General features: G+C 48.9%; 1 protein-coding gene across 6 annotated transcripts; it reads right to left on the bottom strand.

The window, feature by feature from the left end:
* Nucleotides 1–28: 28 nt before the first annotated feature.
* On the bottom strand, nt 29–12,612 carry plekha1a (pleckstrin homology domain containing, family A (phosphoinositide binding specific) member 1a). Of its 6 annotated transcripts, XM_084667149.1 has the most exons (13): nt 12,480–12,612; nt 9,613–9,812; nt 9,078–9,134; nt 8,790–8,835; nt 6,966–7,063; nt 6,683–6,817; nt 6,301–6,441; nt 6,083–6,151; nt 4,220–4,284; nt 3,909–4,062; nt 3,288–3,361; nt 2,567–2,641; nt 29–1,772 (listed from the first exon to the last, which is right to left on the bottom strand). In XM_084667149.1, the coding sequence occupies exons 2-13, from the start codon at nt 9,751–9,753 to the stop codon at nt 1,544–1,546; spliced, it is 1,284 nt and encodes a 427-aa protein (XP_084523275.1). In that variant the 5' UTR covers nt 9,754–9,812; nt 12,480–12,612; the 3' UTR covers nt 29–1,543. The 6 variants fall into 6 exon arrangements, with proteins under 6 accessions (XP_084523275.1, XP_084523272.1, XP_084523271.1 ...); XM_084667146.1 differs by lacking the exon at nt 2,567–2,641; XM_084667148.1 differs by lacking the exons at nt 29–1,772; nt 2,567–2,641 and adding an exon at nt 1,976–2,416.
* Nucleotides 12,613–14,013: the final 1,401 nt, after the last annotated feature.

Here is a 14,013-nt window from a genome sequence, read left to right on the forward strand (position 1 = left end):
CACAGAATTAAAAGTAATTAACCAGGCCTTTGGTTCAAGTCATCCATTTAATAAATAGTGACAATCACAATTACACAAGACAAATGAAAGGGTTAAAATTGCTTTGTTATTTGGATAGAATTGATGCAGGCACTTTTTAAAAGGCTATCTCATCTAGTAGAACTACAACGAGGCTCTCAATAGAAGACATGAAGAACAGTCACCTACTGCAGGAATAACCCACCCTATCTGGAGGAACAGGCACAGGGGACTTTGAAAGGAAACATCTAAAAGCTTAATTAATATACAAAAAAAACTTTGCAAAAAGAAAAAAAAAAAAAAAAAAAAAAAAAAAATGCTTACAAAAAGATCACATCTTCATGATTTGTCAGACACACATTTCAGTCACTGTTTTAAACACACATTGCAGTCCCTGTTCCACAGAGGCCCCAGGGTAAATTATTAGTGAATTGGCAACATGCATATAAAAAAAGACAAATTCTTACAAGGTATTATGTTACTAAACAACATCTCTACATGATCCTCACAACCTGCTTACAGCTGCTTGAAAAAGCCTCGGTCCTGACCTGACCTGACCGGTCCTAACTGCAGGTCAGAATCTCCTTCCGGCCCTTCAAGCCACCCAGCTCCATTCATAGTGAATCCATCCTCACGACTGCTGACAGTCAGTCAATGGAAACCGTAACCATGGAAACCACGTGGCGGGGATCCATCAAAGTACCCTCAAAAGTTTGGCGAACGAAGAAGAAGACCTTGCTTAAGGCAGCACATCTTCTGGTACCACGACCAGTAGACACTGGTCATCTCAGTGACCACTGGTTACACCCTCCAGTTACACTGGACATAGGTGGCTCCAACACATTTGGTAAAATATGCCACAAATACATACGTTTTTAATTACAGAGATTAGTGATGTTAGAACAGGAAATAAGTGTTATCAATAGGCTAGGTTGAATTAGTTGAATTAGATGAGGAAATATTGTCTACAAGTTGCCTTGGTGTATACTGGCTTGGCAGAAAATCACTGTTTGACAGGTTCTAACGAAGCTCTTTCCTGAATCGTATTCTATTTCACAAGGACAAGCTGATTTCAGCCCTGGAACTTTGACAGTCTCAACCATAGAAGTAAATAAAGAAGTCTGAAAGGGGTGCAGGTGGGAGGGACAGGTGACGCGGGGGACGTCTTTGGTGCATATTTCAGTCCAGTGGCAGTCCTCTCTCACACACACACACGTTACAGTGACCAGCCGCATGGAACAGCCAGTATTCATTTAAGCTGCACAAGGTGTACGCAGTCGTAATGGGAGCCATCTTCCTTTTCTGTTCCTTTCAAAACCCTATCTGGCAAGTACTCCAGGACCAGCTAGCCTGTTCGCTAACGCTAGCCTACTACAGTCCCCTTCCTAACCAGAGGATGAGGTCAAAGGTCAGACCTCGCTGACCGGCAGGTCTGCATCGTCTAGGTCGAGGGGCGGCTCGCAGGGCTCAAAGTGACTGCGCCGTCGCCACGGTGACTCCGGCTCGGCTGCCGTGGCGACGGCGGTCACTTGGCGAGGGGCGTCTCCTGGAGGGAGAGGCGGGGCCGGGCGCGGCCGGGCCGCGGCAGGAGGCTCATGAAGTGCTCGCTGTCCCACGCCATGCTGCGGGCGGGCGCCGCCCGCAACAGCAGGGCACTCTGGGAAGGGTGGCACTGCAGATACGGGCGAGCGAGGGAGAGGGGGGCCCGCGGGGCTCCGGTAGAATGTGGAGGGAGACGAACGACCACAGGATTCCTGGAGAGAGAGAGATGGAGGGAGAGAGATAGAGAGACGGAGAGAGAGAGAGATGGAGGGAGAGAGAGAGAAAGAGAGAGATTAGGGCAGACAGGGTCAGATAAAAAAAACAAAATTGAGAAGATTACAGGAAAAAACATGTATGCATCTGCAGTCAGTCAGTGGATGATGTTGTAAAAGACCTGATGAAGCACCATCTGGATCAGTATGTCCTATCTGGAGCAGCACAAGTACCAGGAGCAGGAATACTACAGTACAAGTAGTCGCAGTGGTAATGTTGTCATGTGGACAGTTGCAGCAGTACCAGTAGTGGTGGTAGTAGGAAGAGTGTTGGTAGATGTTCTGACAGCATCCTGGATGAATGCTGGTTCATACAGGACAGTCGTATGTAGTAGAAGAATTAATAGCTGGTAGAGTAGAGGTATACATGAAGTTGGTAGAGCAGTGATCAGTAGAAGTATATATATGTAGCTGGTAGAGTTGAATAATAGTAGGTAATGGAAGTAAAGCTTGTAGAGTACAGTAGTGATGGGTGGTAGGATGGGTATAGTGGTGGTAGGTAGGAGTATTATAAGAGAGTTGAGAGCAGTAGATGGAGGATTTCAGTGTTTCAATGCTAGTAGTTCACTATCAGACTTCACTCGCTGAAAAACAAGGAGGGGGATGAACAGAAATACAGAACAGAAAGATAGACAATGTTAGTGAGCAGTCACACACATGAATGAAACAGACTACCACACAGAGACACAAATATAAACGTGTGCGTGCGCATGTGCGTGCATGTTTGGACATACAGGCAGCGGACAGGCGGCAGGGCTAGAGACAGGCAGGATGTTACACATCTAAGACACGTACACAGCTGCAGGAGACTGCTGAGACAGACAGACAGACAGACAGAGACAGAAGGACAGACAGACAGAAGGACAGACAGACAGACAGAGGATTAGACACTGTGAGAGAATTAGAGGTCCATATAAAAACAGACTTTAAAGAGGAAATGAGCCAGTCAGGAGTTCACTATTTAAGTTGAGGTAGTTAGTGCTGTGTGCGTAAGCTGTAGATTTCACTACATCGCAAAGAAATGTTTATCTTCAATTAGAAGGGTGGGTGAGAGACACTCGAACACCCCAAACCAAGCCCTGGGGGTGTGAGGGGGAGGGAGGGGAGGGGGGCTGCGGCACAGCCAAGCCGCTGTACTGAAACTGTGTCCAAGCTCACAACATCGTAAACCGAAAACTCAAGACGCGCAGCCAACAGCTACGGCCAGGGGGTGGCTAGCAGAGAGATCAGCGAGGCGGCAGAGAGATCAGCGAGGCGGCAGAGAGATCAGCGAGGCGGCAGAGAGATCAGCGAGGCGGCAGAGAGAGAAGGCTTTGGTTTGTTATCGAGCAATCCCAGCAGGGGGGGGCGGGGGGCAGTAGTTTGGGGGTGGGTTAAGTGTCCAAATGGGGACATAGGGGAGGTTTGGAGGGAGAGGAGGTTTGGAGGGAGAGGAGGGTAGAAAAGCTGACGTACGTGCTGCTGCACTCCCCGATGCGGGACGTGTACCTCTGTATACAGGGGTTTGACAGCCGGCGGGCCTGCCGCATCTGCAACAACACAGTGCAAAGCTGGATTAGAGCACACGGGGGTGTGGCCTGGGGAGGGGGGGGGGGTCAGGCTGGACTGAGCCACGGGGCAGTCCGGCTCTGATCTCTACAAGGGCAGGGGGGGACACAGGGCAATACTCGTAGAGAGCATTACTGCTTTTTAAAAGATTTGATTGGTGCTTGTGTGTGGATGAGCAGGGGGTTGGATGGCTGCTAGCGTGAGCCCTTCCAGACACCCCCTGATCCTGAAGGCATCCCCTGCAGCTGGACACACTGAGGACAGGAGACAGAGGAGAAGACAACATGCACCCCCGGCCCTCCCTCCCCGGCCCTCCCTCCCTCCCTCCCCGGCCCTCCCTCCCTCCCTCCCCGGCCCTCCCTCCCTTCCCGGCCCTCCCTCCCTTCCCGGCCCTCCCCGGCCTTCCCTCCATGGCCCTCCCTCCCTCCCCGGCCCTCCCTCCATGGCCCTCCCTCCCTCCCCGGCCCTCCCTCCATGGCCCTCCCTCCCTCCCCGGCCCTCCCCCAGCCCAGGGGCTCAGGTACATACTGAGGCTGCAGACCTCCCGGGGCCTCGCTGGGCCACAATGGCTCCAGACACGGCCTTGATCCAGCTGTGCATCTCCTCTGGGCTGTCGGCCTGGAGGAAGAAGGTCCTGGACGGGGTGACCACCTCAAACAGGTTGTCCCTCATCATGATGTCACTGTGGAGGGAGAGGGGGAGGAGGGAGGAGTGGGGGAGAGGGGAGGGGCAGAGCCAGGTTCCAGTCAGTCAGGGAGTACCAGGATCACCCAGCACTAGACGGGGCAGCTGTGAGGGGGGCTTTTTGTTCCCCAGAGAGGAGGCGTTTGTTATTGCACCTTTGTTTGCACTCCTGGACTTTGTTAACCTCTTTCAATGGGATCACTCTCAGAGGGTCCTTTTCCTGGAGAGAAAAGAGAGAGAGAGGCAGAGAGAGATGAGGTTCTATTCTTTACACCTAAACTTCTCATAATAAATGCTAAACTAACAAATAATAATAAATGTTAAACCAAAGAGAAAGCTTGTGGTATGGTGCAGTAGGCCTTGTTGTTCAGTGACACTGAGATAGTAACATTGTTCAGTGACACTGAGATAGTAACATTGTTCAGTGACACTGAGATAGTAACATTGTTGTCTTCTAAGCCTGGCGCTGACAGGACAGACAGCCCATGTCCTTGGGCACTGTTGATGACTCACTAGGTCTACAATACAGGCACATACTGTTGGTGTCTCACTAGGTCTACAATACAGGCACATACTGTTGGTGTCTCACTAGGTCTACAATACAGGCACATACTGTTGATGACTCACTAGGTCTACAATACAGGCACATACTGTTGGTGTCTCACTAGGTCTACAATACAGGCACATACTGTTCATGTCTCACTAGGTCTACAATACAGGCACATACTGTTGGTGTCTCACTAGGTCTACAATACAGGCACATACTGTTGGTGTCTCACTAGGTCTACAATACAGGCACATACTGTTGGTGTCTCACTAGGTCTACAATACAGGCACATACTGTTGATGACTCACTAGGTCTACAATACAGGCACATACTGTTGGTGTCTCACTAGGTCTACAATACAGGCACATACTGTTGGTGTCTCACTAGGTCTACAATACAGGCACATACTGTTGGTGTCTCCCTAGGTCTACAATACAGGCACATACTGTTGGTGTCTCACTAGGTCTACAATACAGGCACATACTGTTGGTGTCTCACTAGGTCTACAATACAGGCACATACTGTTGGTGTCTCACTAGGTCTACAATACAGGCACATACTGTTGATGACTCACTAGGTCTACAATACAGGCACATACTGTTGATGACTCACTAGGTCTACAATACAGGCACATACTGTTGGTGTCTCACTAGGTCTACAATACAGGCACATACTGTTGGTGTCTCATTAGGTCTACAATACAGGCACATACTGTTGGTGTCTCACTAGGTCTACAATACAGGCACATACTGTTGGTGTCTCACTAGTTCTACAATACAGGCACATACTGTTGGTGTCTCACTAGGTCTACAATACAGGCACATACTGTTCATGTCTCACTAGGTCTACAATACAGGCACATACTGTTGGTGTCTCACTAGGTCTACAATACAGGCACATACTGTTGGTGTCTCACTAGGTCTACAATACAGGCACATACTGTTGGTGTTTCACTAGGTCTACAATACAGGCACATACTGTTGGTGTCTCCCTAGGTCTACAATACAGGCACATACTGTTGGTGTCTCACTAGGTCTACAATACAGGCACATACTGTTGATGACTCACTAGGTCTACAATACAGGCACATACTGTTGATGACTCACTAGGTCTACAATACAGGCACATACTGTTGGTGTCTCACTAGGTCTACAATACAGGCACATACTGTTGGTGTCTCACTAGGTCTACAATACAGGCACATACTGTTGATGTCTCACTAGGTCTACAATACAGGCACATACGGGTAATGACGTGTGTGTGTGTGTGTGTGTGTGGGAGGGTGGAGGTTGGGAAGAGGTAAAGAGGCATGTCTGGTCATGTACAGAATTCCAGACATAACGTGAAACGTGTTACAACCGTGTATGTGGCATGCAGAAAGAGAAATGAGTGGAAGTACAACCATATAGAAATCTGTCACTTAGAAACAGACAAGACTGCATTAACAGTGTTGATAAGATTGGCAGTTTACCAGATCTGATTTGAAGTAACTCATCGAGTTCTCCTCCAGTAAGAAATACCTCCGCTTCCAATTCTTCATCTGGGGAAAGAGAAGACGTGTCAAAAACAAGAGAAACTGTCTCAGGGCACACTCCTGGAGGTCCTTCCCCCAGGCCTCCAGGGTAGCCAGCCCTATCCTAGCACCCCTGGAGACCCTGCAGCTCCATCAGAGCACTGGCTTTCACTCACCACGGCGCCCTGCTTGACGCAGTAGCCAGACTTGATGACCGCGTGGTCCAAAGCCGGCCTGCCCAGGAAGTAAGGAAGCTGGCTGTGAGACCGCCGCAGACCGTCCCTGTCTGACCCATCCTGGCCCTCTACACCTTCCTGCTGGAGAGGGGGGAGGGGGGGTAGCAGGGGAGGGAGGGAGGCGGAGGATGGGAGACCCAGGGGAGGGGGTGGAGATGAATTGGGGGAAGGGGGAACAGAGGGAGGTGGAGCAGAGGTGGAAGGGGTGAGGTGGGGGTGTTGACGGATGTTGGGTCATTATGAGAGTCCATACTTGTGTGTGAGTGTGTCTCACTGTGTAACCCCCCAGGTCCACATGGCAGCGCGTGGGGACTGCAGGTACCTGCGTCTGGGTGATGATGGGGACCCCTCCGATGATCTCCGTCCTGTAAGACACCTGCTTCCTGGGCCCCTGGGCCAGCTCCAGCAGGGCTCCCTGCCTCTGCACGTCCTGCTGGCCATCACACGGCCTGGGGACCTGCCCAGGGAGGAACGCTGAGTCACTAACCTACACACACCCTCCACACACCCTCCACACACCCTCCACACACCCTCCACACACCCTCCACACACATAGGTGACAACACATGGACAGAATAAAGTGTGTGTGTGTGTGTGTGTCTCACAGTTATTTTGGTGGCCTTGTTGAGAGCGTTGACCCAGTCCACCAGGTCCTGCTGGTCGTTCGCCTGCAGGAAGATCTTCCTCATCCCAGCGTTGATGACTGAAACACACATGGGAGCACATCAGGCTTGTACTAGATGGGATTCGATTCGTTAACAGGACTTTGAACACTGGGTGCTCCTGGAAGTGGAAAAAGCCTCTCGCTAATGAGCTCAAATCACTCCTGGTTCTCACTCCCACACGCAAGACTTTTAGGTCAAACACATTAGCTCTCAATCACTGATCCTGACACAGAGTGCCTCTCTATTTCTCTGTCACCCTCTCACTTTCTCTCTCCCTCTCCCTCTGCATGCATGTCCCTGTCCTCTCTTCCAAACTTCTAGAACATTCTAAATGGCATTACAGAACAGGGTAAATGACAGTACAGAGGGGTGGCAGGGTAGGGCAGGAGGGGAGGTAGGGCAGGAGGGGAGGTAGGGCAGGGCAGGGGGGTGGCAGCACAGAGAAACACTTTTTAGGACGGAGTCACAAAGGACATCATTCTTCCACACTTCTCTGTGTGCGCGTGGGTGTGTGTGTGTGTGTGTGTGTGTGTGTGTGTGTGTGCGTGTGCGTGTGCGCGCGTGTGGGTGTGTGTGTGTGAGAGAAAGAGTTTGTGGTCACATCCTGTCTCAGTGCAGGAAAATCCATGAGACACCCGCTCCCTCTATGCTCTCCCTGTACCTTCTCTCTGCTTGTAGTTGGCGTACATTTGAGTAGCACAACATTTCCAACATAGAGAGGGAGAAGAGAGAGGGGGGAAGTTACTAAGGAGAGGAACACTGCCTGTCACTAAACATTATCTTTGGAGTCGACCGGTAACAAGGAAAGAGATGTTCCAAAGTACCAGCACCCTCTCAAATGAGAGAGTTCTAGACACCAAGGAGCGTCAGAGGAGGGAAGATTCCTCACATCCTCATGTGGGACTCGGAGCAGAGGCTCCAGAACGTCAGGACAATCAGGGGGCAGAGACCAGGGAACGACGGAGGTTGCTAGGAAACCTGGTATGAAGGGAGGGTGGGGTGGAGGGGGGGGGGGGGGGTTTCCGGGGTAACTGGAATAAGATCCATTATCTGACTCATTGCTGGGATCAAACACATGCCTTAAAATGTGGTGTTGGTCTAAGAGACACACACACAGAGCAATTGATCAGCCTGTTGCTCTGACCCTACTTTTACTGTAAGTCCATCTTGAAGTATTTGCCTATATGACGGCTTTTCCAAAACAGCCTTTCCTGGAAAGAGCAATTAAGAACGCATTAAAGCTATAGCGAGCATGAACAAGCTGGCCAGAAGTACGAAAATTAACCAACCGTGAAACGCAAACCATGATTTAGGCCTTAACCCAGGAGTTCCTCAACCGGTTCAGAAATAAACACCAGCTTCCAGTCCAAGTCTACCCACACGTTCACGCCAAACTGAGCCTGACTCCAGGGCCAAACTGAGCCTTACTCCAGGGCCACAGGTGTCCCTGTTCTTACTGTAAGCCGCTCTGGATAAAACCATCTGCTAAATGACTCAATGTAAATGTACAATGGTCCAGGGTCATGATGCTGTGAGGAGTCCAGTTATATGAACTGTCTTTCTTTAGAAAAGAGTGTCTGAGGATCGGGCGCTAGCTTTCCAGCTGAGGACGAGAGCTGGCTGAGCTGCACATGGAGGCTGGCTCTGCTGTCACAGGCTGTGTGGAAACACAGGCAAGGTCAGAAAAGGATCAATCCTTTAACCAGAGGAGGTTGACGAGAGGAATCTCAGGGGAGGTTGTGGTTGCTCCACGGTCAGACTTACCAAAGCAAAACTCAGCCTTTGGTCTCTGCTTAGTAGCATCGCTCACCTGAAAGACAGGAGGACTGTGTGAAGCAGACAAACGGAAGCTTATTCAATTCAATGCACTTTATTTGTCCCCGAGAGGCAATTTGCAGAGGCACTTAGCGTAGCATAGTTTGACAAAACAATACAGGGTAACATTTGAAAGGATACAAAATGCACACAGTAAAAAGGAATGAATAACAACGCTCTATCGGGTATAATAGGGGTGAAATGGATTGACATGACGCTGAGAGTAGCCACTCCTACCTTGGAGATGTAGGTGAGCTTTAGGGAGGCCACACAGTCTGCACCCACGGGCAGATTCTAAAGGGGGCAGGGGGGTGGAGGGCAGGGGGGGTGGAGGGCAGGGGGGTAGAGGTCAGGGGGGTGGAGGGCAGGGTATGGAGAGCAGGGGGGTGGAGGAAAGAAAGGAGACGAAGAGAGAGAGACAGTGAGATATGGGAAACATCATCATTCAAGGAAATAACAGGAGCTATTTAGTTAGCAGAGATGCTTCCCAAATAAAACAAGCACATATTAATTCATTAAGAAACTTGATGCCATCTGGCCTTTGTTCTGAGAGGTTTTGAATGTTTCTAATGACCTGTCAAACCTGCCCTCCTGAGGGATTTCCTTGCTTGTCGCTGATTGGTCGACTGTTTGGTTTATGACCCGTTTGTGTGAACACGCGTTTGATTCGCTGAGGGGAGTGGAACTATCCAAACAATTGTCTGCCAAATGAACACAGTATTATTACTATAAGAAAAGCAGGGCAGTCTAGAAGGTGAAGGGTGATCGTTACCTGCGGGTTGTCCATGAACCACACCAGGCTGCCCAGCTGTGTGTCCAGGATGAAGTAGCGACGGAGGAATTTCCCGCTGCTCTCATTCTCCTCGATATCTAGGAAGCCACAGATTCGGTTCTGCCTATCCACGTAAGGCATGTCCCCGTCGGACCATTCCCTGGGCTGGGGGTCCGGCAGCAAACGCAGGGAGGAGAGAGCTAGGAGGGGGAGAGAGGAGGAGAGAGAGGAGGGGGAGAGAGGAGGGGTGAGAGGAGGGAGAGAGAGGAGGGAGGAGAGAGGAGGGGGAGAGAGGAGAGAGGAGGGGGAGAGAGGAAGGGGAGAGAGGAGGGGGAGACAGGAGTAAGCAGGAGTTGCCACCCAATGTCTTTTATGTCAATGTCGTTTATTTAGCCTTATTCTCCTTCACTCGATCCTTTGTTTCATTTTGCCCCCACCACTTCCACACCCTTGGCCTCGTCTGCCAGGCTCATGCTTTTTGCCCCCCCCCCTCCCCATCCCTCCCCCTCCCCCTCTCTCATCCCCCCCCCCCTCCTCCTCCTCCTCTCTCTCTCTCTCTCCCTCCCTCCTCCACAGTTAACTGAGAATAACTCAAGTGACACATTCATGGTTGAGAACACCCTTCAGCTTCAGGTCACCAGCCAGCAGTGTGCAGTACCACACACTATCCGGAGCTGGGCCTGGGTGGGGTCACTGGCTAATCTTTAACTTCACCTCAGCCAGCCAGCTGAACACAACACCTCCGGCATTCCTGTTCAGTAAGTGTGGTTTAGGAGATAGTGAATGATTAAGAGCACAGGCTTCACTCCCTCTCCCTCTCCCTCTCCCTCTCCCTCTCCCTCTCCCTCTCCCTCTCCCTCTCCCTCTCCCTCTCCCTCTCCCTCTCCCACTCCCACTCCCTCTCCCTCTCCCTCTCTCCTCCGTCCTTAAGCATGGGTGACAATGAGCCATATGTGCGCAGACAAGGAGCAGTTGAGACAGAAGCTCTGCTTGTTGCATGCTGAATCTAGGGTGACGTCAAGGCCAGCCCACACGTTCTCTGGACACGCCCCCTACGACAGGCAGAGACGCCCCGTGACCCCACACACTCACTCACATTCACACACACTCTCACATTCACAGACACACTCTCACTCTCTATTAAGACAGTGTCAAGGCAGACCGAGTGGGAGGAGTTGCTATAGCTGACCACTGCCTACGGCCGAGTCCTGGATCACTCACACATGTGGGTCTCCATAGCGACTCGAGTGAGAGAGGCCTTTGTCTCCTCTCCTACCAACCAAATGGTCGTCCATAAAACAGCACCAAGGCAAAGAAAGGGTGGGAGAGGGGGGAGAGGGGTAGACAACAAGACGAGTGAGAGTTCGGAATGGCAGAAAATGAATGACAGCTGACACATGGTGGTGTGGTGTCTACTAAAGAAGTTCTGTGAGGTGGGGTATGGTGACAAATGGACAGGTCTGACTGATAGAAAACGTAACTAAAACGCATTAGATGCGAGATGAGAATGCATCAGAAGTATGTCTGCTCTTTGACCAGACAGCTACTCATGTTGCCAGTGTCCGGCGCTATCCTCGTGATGTCTTGCTGGTTGCCAACCGACTCCTTGACAAGAGAAACAATGTGTCTTCTATCACAGCAGCGTACAGACAGCTTAGCTGCCTGTTTATCTGCTAGGATTCTTTGTCGAAATGTCTCTAAATCAGCTTTCCTTTTGCCACGTCCCTTGTCTTTCATGACCACTCAACACTGTGTTCCACATTACATTCATGTTCTGCAGTCAACAAGGACTGCAATAAGCGACAGTGTGCGAATTAGGGGATTACTGATGTTTAGCTGGAATGTTTTCAAGGTAAACGTTGTGTTGATTGGGAGATCCTGACAAATATTCTGCGCCTCACAAATGTGGTCACGCTTCTGCTGAAAAGATGGACACTTTTAATAGACCCCCACCTCATCAATCACCCATCAAAACCTCAGGCTAACTTTTGTTGCAATCAAGCAACACCAGAACAACCGAAGCAGCTTGGCTAGAATTTTTTTCTAGTTGAATTGCATTTGAATATGACTAGGGAATCATAGCGTCTTCCTAGTGTGGCTTCATTTAAATAGGTCCTAGATTCAAATGAGCATTTGGTGACAATGAAGGGTCTGTTAGAGGAACTTCTTCTTCAAACACGTTTTGAAAAAAGGACCACGTCCTCCTACACAAACCAATGCACGTCAGACCTTTAGAAAATGGATAACCTCTCGATTAAAAATTAGCAAACTAGCAATAATTACAGAAATTAAGTTCTGGCAGCTAGTTAGCGTTGTATATGGACATTGATGGTATGGCCAGACTAGTTCATCTTGGCTGTGTAGAAAACGGGATGAAAGAGGCCACATTGTCTAACTAGTTATTAGAGTAGAATAACGAACAAATCTAGCGATCGAGTAGAGCAGAAAAGTATTCCGTGAAATTATCCCGGGCCTCCCGGCGGTGACTCCTATAGCATTCATTCACGAAAGGTGACAGACTTGTCTTACCTGAGCACAGATGCATATACATTGGGGCTAATAGCTAGGCTATCCGACAGAGGACAGAGTTTCGCCTTCGTTTATATTTTGAATTATATCCATCTCTAACTCGTTAACCGTGAGTGTGGTCAACACTTTATACGAACCTAACTGGCCTTGTTGAAGAAAAATAACATACAGTAGCTAGTTAGCTAGATAGCATTACTTGAAAGAGTTAAATCCAAAACAATTCGTGTTGCAGGGCTAGCTATTGCGTAGCTCACTTAATTAAACCAACACGACAAGCTAGCTGGTAAAACAGTATTATAATTTACACTGAATTAGCATCAACACAGCCAGCTACTTACCCACTCACACTACACTCCTGCCGGTAAATGTGGTGAGCTTGTTCGACATAACAGTCAAGTGTGACGCTGACTCGGAACAGACCATCACTGCTGCACGAGCTGCTGTTCTTTACAGCGCACGTAACGCTTTTTGCCCCATCTAGTGGTAAAATTCAGTTGTACACAATATTTAGTCGAGATATCGATCGATTCTAAAACTTGGCCGTCAAAGGCAGGCGCCTTGATTTACATTTTAATGGTTAGCTAACCTAACTTTATACTGTATGCAAATTAAGGTCTTCCAGGACGAAAGACAACCCTCTAGAGCTGGTTTCGGAATGAGAAAAGAGGTATACCTAAATTCAAGGCCCAGTGGAGGTTCTAGACTAATTTTACTGGGGGGCCAAGGGGGGCCAGTGTTTAATCAGAGTAATTATATTTAAACATTACATTGAACTTTAATTTTGCTTTACATAAAAATCATACAAACGTTTCTGGCTCTCCCTCTTCCAGCTCCTCAGCTCTCTCAATACCTTGACATGTTCCTCTAACTTTTTTATTTACTGGAGCAAAAAAGGCTGCAATGTCCCCTCCTCGATTCATGATGACTACTAGAATAAGAAATAAATTCAGTCAGTTCGGGGGGGGCACAGTAGCCTGGTCCTAACCAGACTCTCGTACATTTCATTTGTACAGAGAGTCTGGCCTCGCTCCATTGAAAAGCGTTGACTTCCATGTGGGCGGGTACTCTGTTGAAGTTTGGTTTGGGGGGGCCGCAAAAATATTGAAGCAATGCAAGTGGCCGCGAAAAGCTAGTGAATGCCTGCTTTGGAAGTAAACTCCAGTGACACTGGGATGCTAATATTCCCACCGTATCACAACCAAACCCCAACTCTGCCGATACAGAATTGTATCATCACACAGGATATAATAGAACCACACCGAGTCACTGGATGGTCTATCGAACGTCTGCAAGTGTAACGTGCAGAGTGAAGGAATAGCCTATTTTCAATTAAGTAGAAGTGAATGGATTAACACTTACTACTTTAAACCAGAACTAGCAGACAGAAACGCTAAACTGGTCTCTTCAACGGTAGTGACTCTGATCTGACATTCTGTCTTGGGAAAAGGACGTAAACTCCACAGGTGCTTGCTTTACAGCCTCAAAGAGAGAATTGCACACATAATAAGGAAAATCCTCTTAAGGCACTTGGGTCAACAGAATACATCATGTGCAGCTACACAGTTTAGGATCCGGGGCTCACTCCATCTCTAACACTTGACATATCTAATGTAAACAAATACATACACATATATATATATATTATATTTGGCAAAACGCATAGCCTTTGAGAGATGTGACACTGTTTAGGTAATCATTCATCTCAGCATGGGGTTGCATTTTAAGGAAATCACCCAGACGAAGATTAGTGTAATCTAAAGAAACAAAACTAAAGTTCTTGGTCAGAATGTTCATTATTTCGACAGAAGCAGTTTTGAATTAATTAAAGGTTATGCATTTAACAAATAATGTCCTTTTACAAATACACATTTA

The sequence above is a fragment of the Hypomesus nipponensis genome, chromosome 11 (genome assembly GCF_054491055.1).
Source record: "Hypomesus nipponensis isolate SF chromosome 11, ASM5449105v1, whole genome shotgun sequence".
Lineage (NCBI taxonomy): Eukaryota > Metazoa > Chordata > Actinopteri > Osmeriformes > Osmeridae > Hypomesus > Hypomesus nipponensis.